General features: G+C 46.4%; 1 protein-coding gene across 2 annotated transcripts; it reads right to left on the reverse strand.

Annotated features, from left to right (window-relative positions):
- Positions 1–1,564: 1,564 nt before the first annotated feature.
- Positions 1,565–14,236, reverse strand: SPEGNB (SPEG neighbor). 2 transcript variants are annotated; one of them, XM_028741160.2, is made up of 5 exons: positions 13,309–14,236; positions 7,853–7,986; positions 4,241–4,548; positions 3,117–3,258; positions 1,565–2,199 (listed from the first exon to the last, which is right to left on the reverse strand). In XM_028741160.2, the coding sequence occupies exons 2-5, from the start codon at positions 7,984–7,986 to the stop codon at positions 2,061–2,063; spliced, it is 723 nt and encodes a 240-aa protein (XP_028596993.1). In that variant the 5' UTR covers positions 13,309–14,236; the 3' UTR covers positions 1,565–2,060. The 2 variants fall into 2 exon arrangements, with proteins under 2 accessions (XP_028596993.1, XP_028597003.1); XM_028741170.2 differs by lacking the exon at positions 13,309–14,236 and adding an exon at positions 8,655–8,766.
- Between the last annotated feature and the right edge of the window lie 545 nt (positions 14,237–14,781).

A 14,781-nucleotide genomic window follows, 5' to 3' on the forward strand; every position in this document is an offset into this window, starting at 1 on the left:
ATTCCTGCCTTGCTTGCAAAGTACAAGCACATTTTAAGCCAGGTCTGGAATACACAGTGGGTGTGGGGCAGGTGAGTGTGGCTTCTTACTTACTTGCAGGATGATTTGCACTTCTAATTAAAAGGGCTGCTGATTGAGGATCTTTTCTTAAAGCTTTCTGTGGTTTTACAAGCTGAACCTGTGCAGTTAGTTACAAGCAAGCACTACTGAATCCAATGACGCTTAGTCCCAGGAAACTGCATCGAATTGCATCCTAATCCTAATAACTTTTTGCATTATGTTCTATATTGGTGTTTGTTTGTGTTACAATACTCCATCAAGATCAACACATTTGTCTGCCATTTTTTGACTTTTCCTGGGATGTCTTGCTATCGGGGCTGTTGTGATGAGCTGCTGTACTTCACAGTTTACCACTACACTTGCTGGACTGTGATCCACTACAAGTTGCTCATTTGTAGAAAGCACTCTGCACATACCCAGAAGCACTAGGGAATAGTAATGAAGAGTGCTCTATTCCCTAGTACATGCTTTAGTGTTGAGTCCTGCCAAGCATGGCATCATTTGTGAGAGACAGACATACAGCGTTGTGTGCTGTTGTCATGTGAATAAGATGAGCAGCTGTGTAGCCCAAACAATCCCTGATATGGTCAGGAAGGACTATTTATATCTCCAGAACGGCTTGCTTGTGGGGCAGGGGAAAGGGGTCCTGCAGTGCCCTTTAGTGCCTGCAGGAGGCAGCGTTGCCAAGGGAATAAGGGCAAAGTCCTGGTTCCAGAACTTATTGAGAAGAACTACATTTCAGGAAACACAATGTGAGAGGAGAGAGACCAAACTGTTCAGTGCAGCCAGGTACCCAGAATGAAGACACCTGAGCTAATGTTCTCTGCAGGGAAAGGTTGAAAAGATTGCTGGATGCCATCCAAGCACCGATACAAATATGGAACAGGAACACAAATAGTCTTTTGTACCTGAAGTTGGGTGATTACATGGTCCTGGGAGAGGAAGGACTTTGTGGGATAAGATTATTATTTCTTTTTTTAGCAGGACCCATTAGGGGACCAGCTTGACTCACGGGGCCTTCTAGTCTGCAGCAATCCTAGGAATCAGCTGCACTTCAATTTGTGCTATGCTTTCAAGGCATAGGCCTGTGATATCTAGGCCTATGTCGGAGCAGGGGGTTTTTGTCTGGCCGCTTTCCCTGAGAAAACCCTCTGTTTACATACCACTGAACTGGAGCAAACTGCATGGATTGCTGTTTGTTAGGATTTAGCAATAAACTGGGTTTACTTGGGGAAAGTGGTGGGACAAACTAAAACCCCATTCAGATCCAGACCTAGAAATTACAAGGATGAGCAAGGATCAGATAATGTGCCTAGATAACGTGGCACAGACGAAAGTTTGGATGAGCCCCTATTCTCTGAACCAACAGAACTCTGCTAATATCTGAGAAAGAAAGAAAGAAAAAAGCTAGAAACTCTTCCCACACCCCACCTTTGCAGCACACAAATGAGATTCCCAGGATTTTAATTTCCTGCCGATAAATTGCATTTAGCACACACAAGTCCTCTGTACAACCAGCTGGTTTTATTTAGTTCATATAGCAAGAAAACAGGTCAGGAAGAATCTGGAGGCTTCTGGGATGGTTCACAATCTCTGAAGTGCTGGGGGAAAGCGGGTGCTGCCGATGGGAGGACTGCACAGCCCCTCTGCGTCCTTGGAGTGGAGGCATTTCAGCGATGGCTGCACAAAATGGTTAGCCTGCAAGGAGATGGGACCCACCTGCCCAAGAAATGGATTCAGCCCTGGGGCACAGTGGGGAACTCTTGCCAGGAAAGGTATGGCAGAATGACATTGGCGAGAGCCAAAGGGGCAATGAGAGAAGGACTCCCTATTGCGTCTTAGGAGGGACAGGACAGGATATCCCTACAGCGCCATTGCAGGGCTTAATTTGCTTTCCCCAGCCTTCTCTCCAGGGCAATGGCCCTGGACCATACTTTGCAATGACAGAGAGTTTCTTTTTGTGGGGGGGAACTGTACAGGAGGCAGGGGGAGGCAGGAGCTCAGATCACATCAAGGCGAGCAAAAGACTGGTCCATGCCCAGGCTGTTCTCCACAAAGACCTCATACTTCCCAGCATCCGCCGGCGACACCTTTTTGATGGTGAGAGTTGTTGAGTCACTGCCGATGTTATAGTATATGCTGCAGGGAAGGGAAAGGTGGAAATCTCAAGTCAGGGCCCTTAGAGACAGCTGGTGTTGGGACACAAAGCAGAAGCTGCTAAACTGACCCATGGACCGCTGGCAGTCCATCAGTTCCATTTGGGTGAAGCTGACAAACTGGGCTGCAGAACCAGCAAATATACAGCCTTGCACTTGATTTATTTTACTTTATTTTTGACAATGGAGGTCAAGGCTGTTTTAACTTGGGCTGGACTTATCAAAAAGAAGGACCCATGATTTTTATATTATAGCACTGGAACAGTCTACTAATTCTGTCCCCCATAACAAAATACTAATTAAAAACACCTTTCTTGATGGCCTGACCTAAAGTCTGTTTTTAAAATGCAGCGCTGGCTTTGAGAATGGTACCAATGCTGCAGGGGGAAAAACGTTGCTGAGGGGCTGCAAAACTGAAGAATTTCAGAATGCCTGCAATTACAGATGCTGATATTTCTCTCACTTCCTCCCCATTAACTACTAGGCAAGGAAGCCCTGATCTTGATGCTTTTAGCTCTGCCAGGTCAGTTCCATCCTGGTCCAATACAAATGACAAGACAGGAATCAACAGGACTTGTGTTAAATGAAGAAATCACACTTATCCTGACTCAACACACGTGTCCTTTGATTCTTACACATTAAGGTCCTCTGTAATAACCAGAAGAACTACGTGCTTCCTCCTTCTTTCTTTCAAAAAGGAAAGCTTATGTTATCACGTTCCCCATGCAAGAATTCAAGCTATTGCATCAGCCCTGTTGATTTGAACATGAACGAGTAGTGCTTATGGAATCAGGAAAGAAAGGGGTGGGGGATCTGGTTCTCGGGCTCCCCTTGCTGCCCACCTGCCCAAGCAGTGTTGGTGCTATGAAGCTTATTACACCAGTGGTGAATTTCACTCACCGATCGTCCTCTTCAATATCCTCGCCATCCTTGGCCCAGCCAACATCAGGTGCGGGCTCCCCACTGATGTGGGCTGTCAGGTTGACTGTGCTGCCTTTCTTGGCTTTTGTGCTGTCTGGGCCCTTCTGAATCTTGGCAGGCACTGCAGAGGGAGAGAGCAGGTGAGATCAGAAGAAGGGCCCTTCCTTAGCCATCTTTTGCCAAGGGGACTTGTAGCAGAATCCTCTGCTAGGGCATGAGGACCTAATGCTGGGGCTGCGAGTTTTGTTATGGTGCTGTGTCCTGTTCCAGGTGTTCTAGAATTTCTGTCTGATGGCCACGGAATATCTTCCAGTTATTTACTTGGCAAACCCTGTTGCACCATAGGTATACTTTGGCAAACGAGGTAAAGAAATAAATCCCTACAAAGGAGCTCTCCAGGTACCAGGTTCACTGTAGAACAGAAGTTGAGAGTCAGAACAATTTCTTGTTATGCAGGTTTTTGTATACTGTGCAGGGATACAGACTTTTCAGTTTCCCCAGCTGCTGTGTAGGGGTTTAGGGATTGGGGGGGGGAGCAGTACACGTTCGTTTGCAGGGATTAGATTAATTGAATAATCACACACAAGAAGCACCCCCTATTTCTGACTAACGCATCTCCTTCCAACCCATGCCTAGAGGTGGTAGGTGTGAAAGGAGACTGCCCTCTTGGGCCCCATTCTCGGGGATTAGCCTCCTTTCCTGATGACTGACTAAACTATCCTGAGTTGCCATCAGAGGGTTTCCCCTGCCTTTCTTCTCTTCCTTCAGGTCTGGCATCATAGCTAGGTAGGGCCACGATGAGATCTAGAAGGGAGGAAGAAGGCTACGTCTTGGCAGAGGCATGGCTAAAGTTAGAAGGGGCTTGGCTTTCTCTACGCAAGACACAAGGCTATGAATAGAAATGGGCAGGGAATGGGGGGGCGGCGATGACTTGAAGGAGCAGAGCAGAGAGTGCTATTACCTTCCCCTCCTGAGATGTGCCAAATTGAGATCTCCCCATAATGAGGAACTTTGCAAGAATGGCTTGGCTTCCCAGGGGATGTGCGTGGCTAAGTTTAGAAGGGGTGTGTGGCTATGTAAGGAAGGGAGGCAGGCCGTATTACCTTCCACGAGGAGACGTGCCGAGTCGAAGCACTCTCCAAAGGGGTTCTTCACGGAGATGGTGTACTTGCCCAGGTCAGGAAGGCCAGCATCACGGACCACCAAGGCGACGATGTCTGGGTCCTCAAAGACATAGCGGTACTTGGGCCCGTCCTTGAGTTCCGCACCATCTTTGGACCAGCGGATGAAGGGGTCGGGGAAGGCACTGATGCGACACTCCAGCTTGGCTGCGCTCCCCTCGATCAGCATCACGTCTGTGAGGTTCTTCAGCACCCGCGGGGGGCCCTTCTCCTTCATTTCCTTGCGGGACCTGGTAGTGGAGAGGAGGGGGTTAAGCAGCAGGCCTTTAAAGCTCCTCTTGGAGCTCCTCTCCCCCATGAATGAGGTGGCAAAGTGCTCTGCCTCTAATGGTACCCAGGGCCAAACCAGACAGAGATCGGAAGAACAGCAGGAGATAACAGCAGCCGCTGCCAGCTGTGACACAACTGGGCAGCCTGGAGGGAGCAGCCAACCCCCAACCAGCCTGCCAACCACTCAGAACCACATGTTATCAAGCTGCAGCTAATTAATCAACAATATTATGATAGTAAATGCTCTGTGGCTGAATGGATAGAATCTGATTGACTGCGGAAATGGGACATTCCAGCAGAATTCTTCTTACTCAATCCCTCTTCTCCTCAGCTCCACAGAATTGATAAAAACAAGTAAAATCAATGAAGAAAACATAGTCATTGGCTTATATTTTGATGTTGGAGTTACCTCCTTAAACCGAATAGCTGCTGCACCCTTTTTTGTGCCAATAGTTCCAAGGCAAATGAGAGTGGTGAGCAAGAGTGGTGGGAGTTTTGGGTGCTTCCAAGGCTGTCGCTATTTTGCACACAAGAGTTAACTGCGTGCCAGAAAATTCAGATTGTGCAACTGATGTGGATTTAGCTCTCTGGTGCAACAAACCCACTTCCAATAAAATAAAACCAGGTTATTATTATTATTGTTAGGGAAGTGACAAGAAAATGTACTAGAAAGCATGGGATAACAATTCCTTGACATGGCATCATGTAACCTCCCTGCAAACAAATCAAAATGAATGCTAAATAAACAGCCAATGCCATATAAGCTGCTCACAAACTTTGTGCAACCAAATCCGAATGAATCCTCAATGACGAGGTTGCTAGTAGTTCAGAAACTGGATTGAATGGAGGAGCTGAGGTGTGAACCTGATTTTCTTGCACAAAGATCACCTGGTGGTTAGACTATGGCTGTGTATTCATTACCATTTACTCTGGCTCCAGTGCGCTCCCACTGCTGGTGTCTGAAGCCCTCAGCACATGATGTTAGCCACAATTCATGTCTATCCTGTAGTTTCTGGAGGAATTCTGCTGTTGGATGCATTTTCCCTCAAACCAATTTCCATCCAATTTGCAAGCATAAGCCAAGGTTAAGATGAGGTACCAACATGCGAGACACCCATGGCATGCACAGATGACTGTTTCATTGAATCGGAGTTTGGTGGGTGTGTTGCAGACGCAGGAAAACCAAAGAGGTAATGCACATCAGGTGAAGGCATCCCTGCATACTCTCTGGTGTGTACAGCAATGTGCAGAAGTGGCTTGAAACGCAGCAAGGGGAAATGACTTCACTGCATTTGAAGGTGCTAATGCTTATGCCTGATCTTTATTGGGGTGATTTGTTTGTGGCGGTAGCTATATGGCAATGGGCATTCATCCTGATTTACTTCGGAGGGGTGTGTGCATCTTTCTGTTAACAATACATTAAGCCCACACTTTACAGTGTACTTCCTAACCACAAAAGACAGTTATTTTAAAAAGTGGGTATGTTGTGCTACAGCAACATAGCACTGTCATTGTGCAAACTTCTGTATGTGCCTCAATCCTTCCTGCAAGATGCTGACTGTGTTGAGGCCACCTGAGTCAGGGCTCATCCAGACTTCCTTTTGTGCTATGTTTCTAGTCACGTGTACGTGCTTTAAACCTCCTTGTCTGAGCCCCCCCTTTTTTTTTGCTGTGGTTCTTCCCCTGTGAAAACCTGCTCTTTAGCACTAAATTGGAGCAAACAGCAATCCACGGAAACTCCAAATGGCTGGTTGTTCCAATTCAGCATTAAAGAGCAAGTTTTCCTGGGGAAATTGGGGGAGGGGGGCAAAACCCCCACAACCACTCTCATATATGGAGTTTTTAAATGTTGACATGTGCCTAGAAAGCAGACAGCAAAAGGTAAGTGTAGATGAGCCCTAAATGTGCTGCCAGGAGTGCTACATTATAAGTATTTCAGTTAAATGGGAGAGCAAGGGAGAAACTATCCCAGTGAAGCAAGGCATCCGTCCACCTTCTTTCCATCTCCAAAGTTCCCCTTTCCCATGAAGTTTTGGAATCTTTATGCAGCCAAACTTCCCAATTCCAGACAACGTTTTGGGCTGTAATAAGAATGGCAGAGTCCAAACCTGCAGTTCTCACATGTGCTGGAGTTTTGTTTCCCCCCTCATTGCTACATGCCTAAAGCCAGTCCTCTGTTGCCTTGTCTCCCAGATCACCTGCTGCCTCCCCAAAGTCTCTGGCTGCTTCTCTCACCTCCTCCTTGGTTTTTGCCCTTCTCGCTCATCCATCTCATGACTGCCGCCTCTTGCACCCTCTTCCACTGCACAACTATATTTTGGAACCACCACAGCTTCTCAAAATACTGCTCAGGTTGCCCTTTGTGTCTTCATGAGCACACTCTAACCCTTATTTATTTGCTTTATTACCCAGCGCCCAGGGAGGAGCCACAGCAATTTAAAAACTCAATATTGAAAGCAGTTTAAAACAAGTTAGAGTCACGAGAATAAGGGTGGGTTGTCAGAAACACAGAGAGACAGATAAATATTCAAAGGTCAAGGTAAAGAGGTGTATTTTCAGAATGCGATGGGAAGTATAAAATGCTGGGCACACCTCTGTGGAGAGGGAACTCCAAAATTTAGGGATGCCCCACATAGAAAATGTCCTCTTCCAGGCCACCACCCCTTGAACTTCTGAGGACAGTGGAACAACCAAGGGAGCTCCCTCTGATGATTTTACCACCAAGCAAGGTCAGGGCTCTTTTACCCTTCCACTTGTGCTGGGCCAAGTTTTCTGCTTGCCTTGCTCCTTTTTGAGGGAAAAGCTGCTCTTAAGTGATATATTAAGTGCTCTTAAGTGATATAACCCAGCAGCGGGGGTGGGGGGGGGCAGCAGAACAAGAGGAAGTGTGAATAGTGTATGCAGATGGGGTGGAGATGTTATGGGTTTGAGCCCCTCTGCACAGCCATACCACATACTACTGGAGACATAATCAGTCTTGAAGTTCAGTTCTACAAGTTCTCCTGCTCTGAACACTACTGGACACTACTATTACTATTACTACTACTACTACTAATAATAATAATACTTGGATTTTTTACCCACCCTTTACCATAGGGTGCGTTGCAACAATATGAACATGCAAGATGAAAACCAGTTAAAACGATTTACCACCGGAAGAGCAGGGTGGACACATTCTTGGGTGTCAAAAGCAGGGACAAAAGAGGTGCATTTTCAGCCCAGCCCTGATAACAGTCCCGTCCTCCCACCTGCTATCCCCCTCACCTGTGCCCACGATAGGAAGCCTGGATGCGGATGGCAGCATTCTGCACCTGAGGGTCATTTATGTCCAGGGAAAATCCTGCAGGGGGAGGGGCTGCAGCACCTGCTGCTGGTTTCTTGGGTGCAGCTTTTGACATCTGTGGGGAGATGAAGGAGTAGCAGGTTCAGTATTGGGGGCGGGGGAGAGAGGGAGAGAAACAGTCCAACCCTCTTCCTTCCTGCTTCCACCCAACGCCAGTACCACTCTAACATGAGACACATCAACCATCTCAAGAGGACCCATGCTGTCTTGCTCCATGTATACAACAGCAAAGACACCTCAGTGAGTGTCATCTTCACTCTTCCGGGGCAAATCAGTCCAGACCCACTGAAGTGGGATGAGAGTAAAGTTGTGCTTTCGCCCACACCCTCATTATTATATCTCCAGTTTTAGACACACCCTGGTGAGGGTCACAGCATAGAGTTGGAAGAGACCATGACAGTCATCTTGTCCAACCCCTGCAATGAAGGGATCTTTTGCCCAATGTGGGGCTCAAACCCATGACCCTGAGATTAAGAGTCTCCTGCTCTACCAACTGAGCCATGGAAGAGGTTGTCCAGTTGGTGAGCAGCTGAGCCGTTCTGTTTTGATCCATGTCTTTCATGGAAGGCTGAGGCACCTCAGACAAGGAGAGTTAAGAGGCAGCTCTCCCAATCCCCAAGGCATGTCCCGAGGTAGGGTGTTGTTGGAGCATGTGGTAGGGCTGGGACAGGGCAAGAGTTCTCAGGGACCCCCTTCTCTGCTGATGAGCTTGAGCTCTCTTACCGTAGACAGCACCAATGCAGCTCCGCTGTGTTGGAAAAGGCCACAGGCCCCTCATCCCACCCAAATTTATATCTCTGCAGGGGAGAAGCCAGGTCTGCCCATGCCCACAGCTGCATTCCTGCCCTGACGTCTCCTTCTTTGGCCGGGGGGGTGCGTCCCCCCTGCCCAGACGGGAATCCTGGGCGCTCCCTTATATAGCCTGTTGCCAGCTACCTGTGAGAATTGGGGCTGCACTGATTGCAGCCCGGTGCTGTGTAATCACATTGACCAGCCCAGAGGGACCCAGATGGAGCAGCTGCAACCATTCCTGCCCTCTGGCTGAGAGACAGAGTGGCAGGGTGAGGCTCCACTGTCTGGGCTGTTCCCAACGCACACGCTGCCTTAGGAGGACTGGAAGGGATGAGAACAGTTTGGAGTAGCAAGCAACAGGATCAGAGGATATCCCAAGAGTTGGGAAGAGCTGGAGTTTTGCTTGGAGGAGCGGATATTGTATTGTCAGTACAAGCTGCTCAAGTGGATCATCCACAGTCGTCACAATGAACCCCTTTGGTATACTCAAAACACCCTCATCCAGGGAGGAACAAATCTATCCATTTTAATTTCCCTCAGTTCCTCATTTCCACCATCTTAAATTCAGTTTGCCACATTTTGTGTATCAGTGCGTGAATTTGCTCTCGCACCAAATCCAACGGCATTTTAACACTTGATTCATTTCCAATTTTGGCTAACATACAATTTTTCACTATTGTGTTTTTATATGTCATTTTTCACTAATATGTGCATTTTTCTTTACACTATCCCTGAGTATATGCATATATTTTCTCCTAACTCATAGCATTTTTGTACATCACTTTTGGGTGGAGAACCTCACCACAAAATTCAGGGAAAGATGGCTGTGTTTTGTTTTGCATGTTGTTACAGGAAATGCAAATTAAATAGGTTTGTCTTAAAATGTAAACAGAAGCAAAATTCTCCCCCATCCCTATGACACCAGCCAGTAGTTCACCTAATGCTGCACACATCTCCAAATCATATAATAAGGAGTGAAATTAAGCAGACTACATATGGATTCACACAGAAAAATAGGAGCGTCCACCAAAAGCAGTTATGTCCGTTGTTGGTGAACACACTCCCCAATATCTCCTGTGGAATTCTCCAGCAAAACGTTTTACCTCAGGCATGACTTATCACTTTTTGATGAAATGGACTATAGTCCATGAATACTTATGCCAAAATAAAGCTCTTAATCCTTAAAATGCCCCTGGATTCGGTTGCTTTTTGCTGAGACGGATGTACCTATTTATGTATACTTCTGACACGCAGTTGTCCTACATAGTATGGAAGATATTTAGCACTTTTTTAAACGGAAGAAAAGGGGGCCTGTGAAAAGAGAATAACGTGGAGAAGTCACCTGTTTGATTTCTGCATTTCCGGTGGTAGTTACTGGCATAGGATCAAGGCCAAGGACAACTTGGAAGCCCTGGTTGTGCTGAAGCAGTTATGTGACTGTACAGTACAGCAGGAGATGCCAGTGTGGTGCTTGCCAATGCACAGGTGCCCACAGAGGCCTTCCGTGGCACTGCAGGATCCTCCTCCCCACTGAAATTAGGTTAGGAAGAAGCTTTCCATTGTCTTGGTTGTGGTGTGTGTGCGTGTGGTGCCCAAGACACTTCCTTTTCTTCTTTTATCTAAATATTTTTTTATTAAGTTTTACATAGTACTGTACATTTCAATTTAAACATACCATTCACCTTCTCCAGCTTGCAAATGTGTCCACAGGCCCCAGAATGCCGGCCAACTCTACTGTACAGAAATCTTTATGGATTTATTCAATCCACATTCCAAATAGGCCCATTTGACCATGAGGTCCTGAAGCAGTTTAACTGCACTGACATGCTCAGGAGTAGACAGAATGCTGAGTAGCCTTGTTATCCATCTTCGTTTCATTTCTGAATGGAAAGGTAGGATATGCTATTAATTTAAATTAAAAGGTGGCACTGGTTATTATTTTTTCAACCCATAAAATAATAACGTCCCCAGAAATTGCTGCCCACTTGTTTCGCAGCAGGGACAATGATGTCACCTCTTGGGGCTCTAATCCATACCCAGGCTCTATTTGCCAATCCTCTGCGTGCCAAATAAATAAGCTTTTCCCATTCCAAGAGAAACCCACCAAATGAGCTGAGCAGAGAAAAAGGTGGGTCACACTGATTAGCATGCATGGCTGAGGGTTAAAAGGCCATTTCGATTTTTTTTGGGGGGGATATCTTCCCTTTATTATACTATCAAAAGGACACAAAATAGTGAACTCATCTTCAAGGTAGACGTTGAACAAAAGCAGTTTTTTTTTGGGGGGGGGAATAGGAGGGGAAAAGGCTGACTTGGTATTGCAACCATAATCAGTTGGTAGAGCATGAGACTCTTAATCTCAGGGTCGTGTGTTTGAGCCCCACGTTGGGCAAAAGATTCCTGCCTTGCAGGGGGTTGAACTAGATGACCCTCGTGGTCCCTTCCAACTCTATGGTTCTATGTCTGCTTTGGCCAGTTATTCATTTTTGTTGTATAATCTTGAAGAGATGTGGCTACGCTGGTTATCATGAAGAGCTCCTGCAGTTCAGAATTTATCACTACACCACGGAAAGTCCCAATGCTATTAAAATGTTAGTTTATTAAAATTTTAGCTTATTAAAATACTAGTTTGACGTGCAAGACAGGAAATCTGTTCTCCTTGTTGTAGATATTGATCCTCCCTGTAGCTTCTTTTTAAAATGTTTAATTTCCTTGTTAACATGGGTTATATTATGTCCTGATTAGATCTGATCTTTAATTAAATATTTTTTTTAAAAAAACACACAAAACCCTGTTTATTTCAAGATTCTTATAAAGGGTTCCATCATCATAGCATGTTTTCCACATTGCCCTTTTCTGAACACTGCTGCCTTGCTTTGGAGTTTGGGATTTATTTAACTTCTGCTACGCGGGTGGCGCTGTGGGTAAAAGCCTCAGTGCCTAGGGCTTGCTGATCGAAAGGTCGGCGATTCGAATCCCTGCGGCGGGGTGCGCTCCCGTTGCTCAGTCCCAGTGTCTGCCAACTTAGCACTTCGAAAGCACCCCCGGGTGCAAGTAGATAAATAGGGACCGCTTACTAGCGAGAAGGTAAACGGTGTTTCCGTGTGCGGCTCTGGCTCGCCAGAGCAGCGATGTCACGCTGGCCACGTGACCCGGAAGTGTCTCCGGACAGCGCTGGCCCCCGGCCTCTTGAGTGAGATGGGCGCACAACCCTAGAGTCTGTCAAGACTGGCCCGTACGGGCAGAGGTACCTTTACCTTTACAGAGCTGCAGCAATAGCAGATCTCCTCTGTTGCCTGGTTTCAAGCCTGGGGAAGCTTCTTCCATACCACTTCTGTGCAGCTACTTCTGTTTATTTCAATTGTACAATTGGCTGCCAAAGGTGGATGTGCTTTGAACCACAGCCCAGTTGTCCCTACAGCCCAGTTGTCCTGATAGGGAAAGTAGGTTGAATGTGGATTATCCAGAGCAGGAGCACAGTTGTATAAACCCAAATATTCTGCTCAGTTATTATTACTATTATTGTTGATGATGATGCCACATTTCTTATTTACTTAGCACCATCGATAAGTGGGGTACAGAGTCCAGGTTAGGGCCCCAACTGTCTATGTTCTGTGCATAACTCAAGCACTGCTAGGAATTGTTTCTTTTTGTTTTCCAATGTATTTCTTATCAGTAAAATGATAAAATGGAGGATGAGTAACCAGGGAAAGACCATTTATTGTAAAGAGGCATGGTCAGAGTTCACGGACACAATAAAGATGAGATGAGTGGCCTAAGGGGAGTGGCCTGAGGAGGGGCAGATAGGGAGACCTGAAGGATTGCATTCAACCCCCAGACATGAGGTTCTCCACAGCTGGCCAATGCCATAAAGAAAGTGATAGTCTTTAAGGTGCCACAAGACTGCAACAGACTCGCATGGCCACGTCTTTGGACTGCCGATTGGCTACAATTTCTGATTGATTATGCATTTTCCTTCACGTTTTACCTGATACAAGAATTTGGATTATGCTTTAGCACTTGTATTCTAGTCTCACAGCTTCTGCATAGCTTCTTTGGTATTCGCTAGTATGATGTCTGGTTTAAAAGAGAAACCTGAAGGACGTACAGTAGGAGCTCGAGTGTCCCTGGGGAGTTAGTGAGGTGTCAAGTGCACTACAGTTTCCAGAATGGCATCCATCCCGGAATGTGAGAGAATGTTCTAACAGCAGCAACCTGGGCTTGGGAGAAGTATCTCCAATTTCTTATCCCAGTAGTTTGGGGTTTCTCTCTCTCTCTCTCTCTCTCTCTCTCTCTCTCTCTCTCTCACACACACACACACACACACACACACACACGTTGTTGCGAGGAAACGAACAAGCAGTTCTGACCTCCGTACTGCAACATAAATTACAACAGAACCCAGGAAGCTGCCTTATACAGAGTCAGACCACTGGTCAGTCTATGTAACTCAGGAATCAATGTGTTGACCAGCAGCGGTTGTGGCTCTCCAGGGTTTGAGGCAGGAGTCTTTTCCAGACCTACACCTCCCTGCTTCCCTAGCAGTAAAAAATAAATAAATGCAATAATGAATTAAAGAACTTACAAATGTGCTGCCCTTTCAGCAAACTCTGAATCAGCTGCCTGAGAGGAAGTTTCGCTCGGCCTACTAGTACAGCCATCCCTGACTCTAGCACCGGTGAGTCAGTCAGTGAAAACTGAAGGCGTCGATCCCCCCCCCCCCCTTTGCCAGGGAGGGGACTTTATCTATCTTTTAGGGCAGTGCCTATTCAGTCAGGAATCTTTCTGTCCCCATCTGAGGTTTATGCTGAATTTCTAGCGGCAGTTTCAGGAAAAGTAGAAGCTGCAGACAGATGTGTCAGGGATAGGTGGGGAAAATGGCGCCCCTCATATTGTTGTTGTTGGATGTGGGAGCTGGAGGCCAATTGGTCAGGAATGATGGGAGTTGTAGTCCAGCAATATCTGGGAGGGAGGGAGAGAGAGAGAGAGAGAGAGCCTTCTCCTTTTCTTTACAGAAAGGAGTGGAGCTAATTAACTGGGTGAGGGTTGAGGTTTTTTTATATATTTACACACACACACACACACACACACACACACACACACACACACACTCCTTTCTCCAAAGAAAGGAGAAGGGGCTCTTTATCTACTCCCACTCCCTTGTGAACAGCTAAGAAGGAAGGCTTCGGAAAAAACCCTTACAAAGCTGAGCGCTGCTGAAGTGCTTCAGGAGAGAATTGTTAATGCCTCTTTTGCTGCCCATGCTGGGGAGGAGGGCGTTAAGGTTAAGCAGCGCTTTGCTGATGCTTCATCTCGGATGATTGATATCCCTTCACTCCTTGTTTATTTTAAAATATGGCTTCTGGTAAGTACTAGATCAGATGCAAAGTGTGTGTTTTGTGTGGCAGGCTTGAAGCTTGTCTGCTCAGCGCCAGACATTAAAATATAAATTGTAATGTGGAACAAGGCATGTCTTAGGATGTATACACACTCCCACAACCTTAATGGCAGCAAGGTTGCCTCTCACTTTGAGTGAAAGATGTGACTGGCAGTGAGACTAGGTTGCCCAGGGGGTTGTGGGATGGATGTCTTTTCGGAAGGTGCCTCTCATATTTAGGTTGAGGTCACCTCCTCGGATTGCTTCCCCTTCGGAGGAGGAGAGGAATTTGTTTAGTGTTTTCTGTTTGAACTCCAGTTTTGTGTTTGGGGCATTTATGGAGCCAATTGTCAGTTTAGTTTTGCCATCTAGTACCCCTTTAGCAAAAATGAATCTGCCTTTTTTGTCTTTTAGCACTGTTGTGACTTGGAAATTTAGGTCTCTACTAAGTATTATGGCTATTCTGCGGGCCTTTCCTGAGCGAGGTGCCACCCATGACTGAAGTGGGATTTGCTCAGGAGTTTGCTTCCTTTGGGTGGGGGTTGTGCATTTCCTGTAGGAAGGTATTGTGTGGTTTTATGGTGTTTACATACGAGGTGATGCATTTTCTTTTAACAGGGTTTCCCAATCCCCTCACATTTAGTGTAATTGCTTTTAAGCTAGCCATTTGGTATGTTTATT

The sequence above is a fragment of the Podarcis muralis genome, chromosome 1 (assembly GCF_964188315.1).
Source record: "Podarcis muralis chromosome 1, rPodMur119.hap1.1, whole genome shotgun sequence".
Taxonomy (NCBI): Eukaryota; Metazoa; Chordata; class Lepidosauria; order Squamata; family Lacertidae; genus Podarcis; species Podarcis muralis.

Bases quoted from the DNA above. Each gene is read 5' to 3' on its own strand.
- SPEGNB (XM_028741160.2), bottom strand. From the start codon at position 7,986: ATGTCAAAAGCTGCACCCAAGAAACCAGCAGCAGGTGCTGCAGCCCCT. The intron at 4,549-7,852 runs GTGAGGGGGATA...CTCCACTACCAG, and splicing joins GCTTCCTATCGTGGGCACAG to GTCCCGCAAGGAAATGAAGG. The intron at 2,200-3,116 runs GTGAGTGAAATT...CCTTCCCTGCAG, and splicing joins GATATTGAAGAGGACGATCG to CATATACTATAACATCGGCA.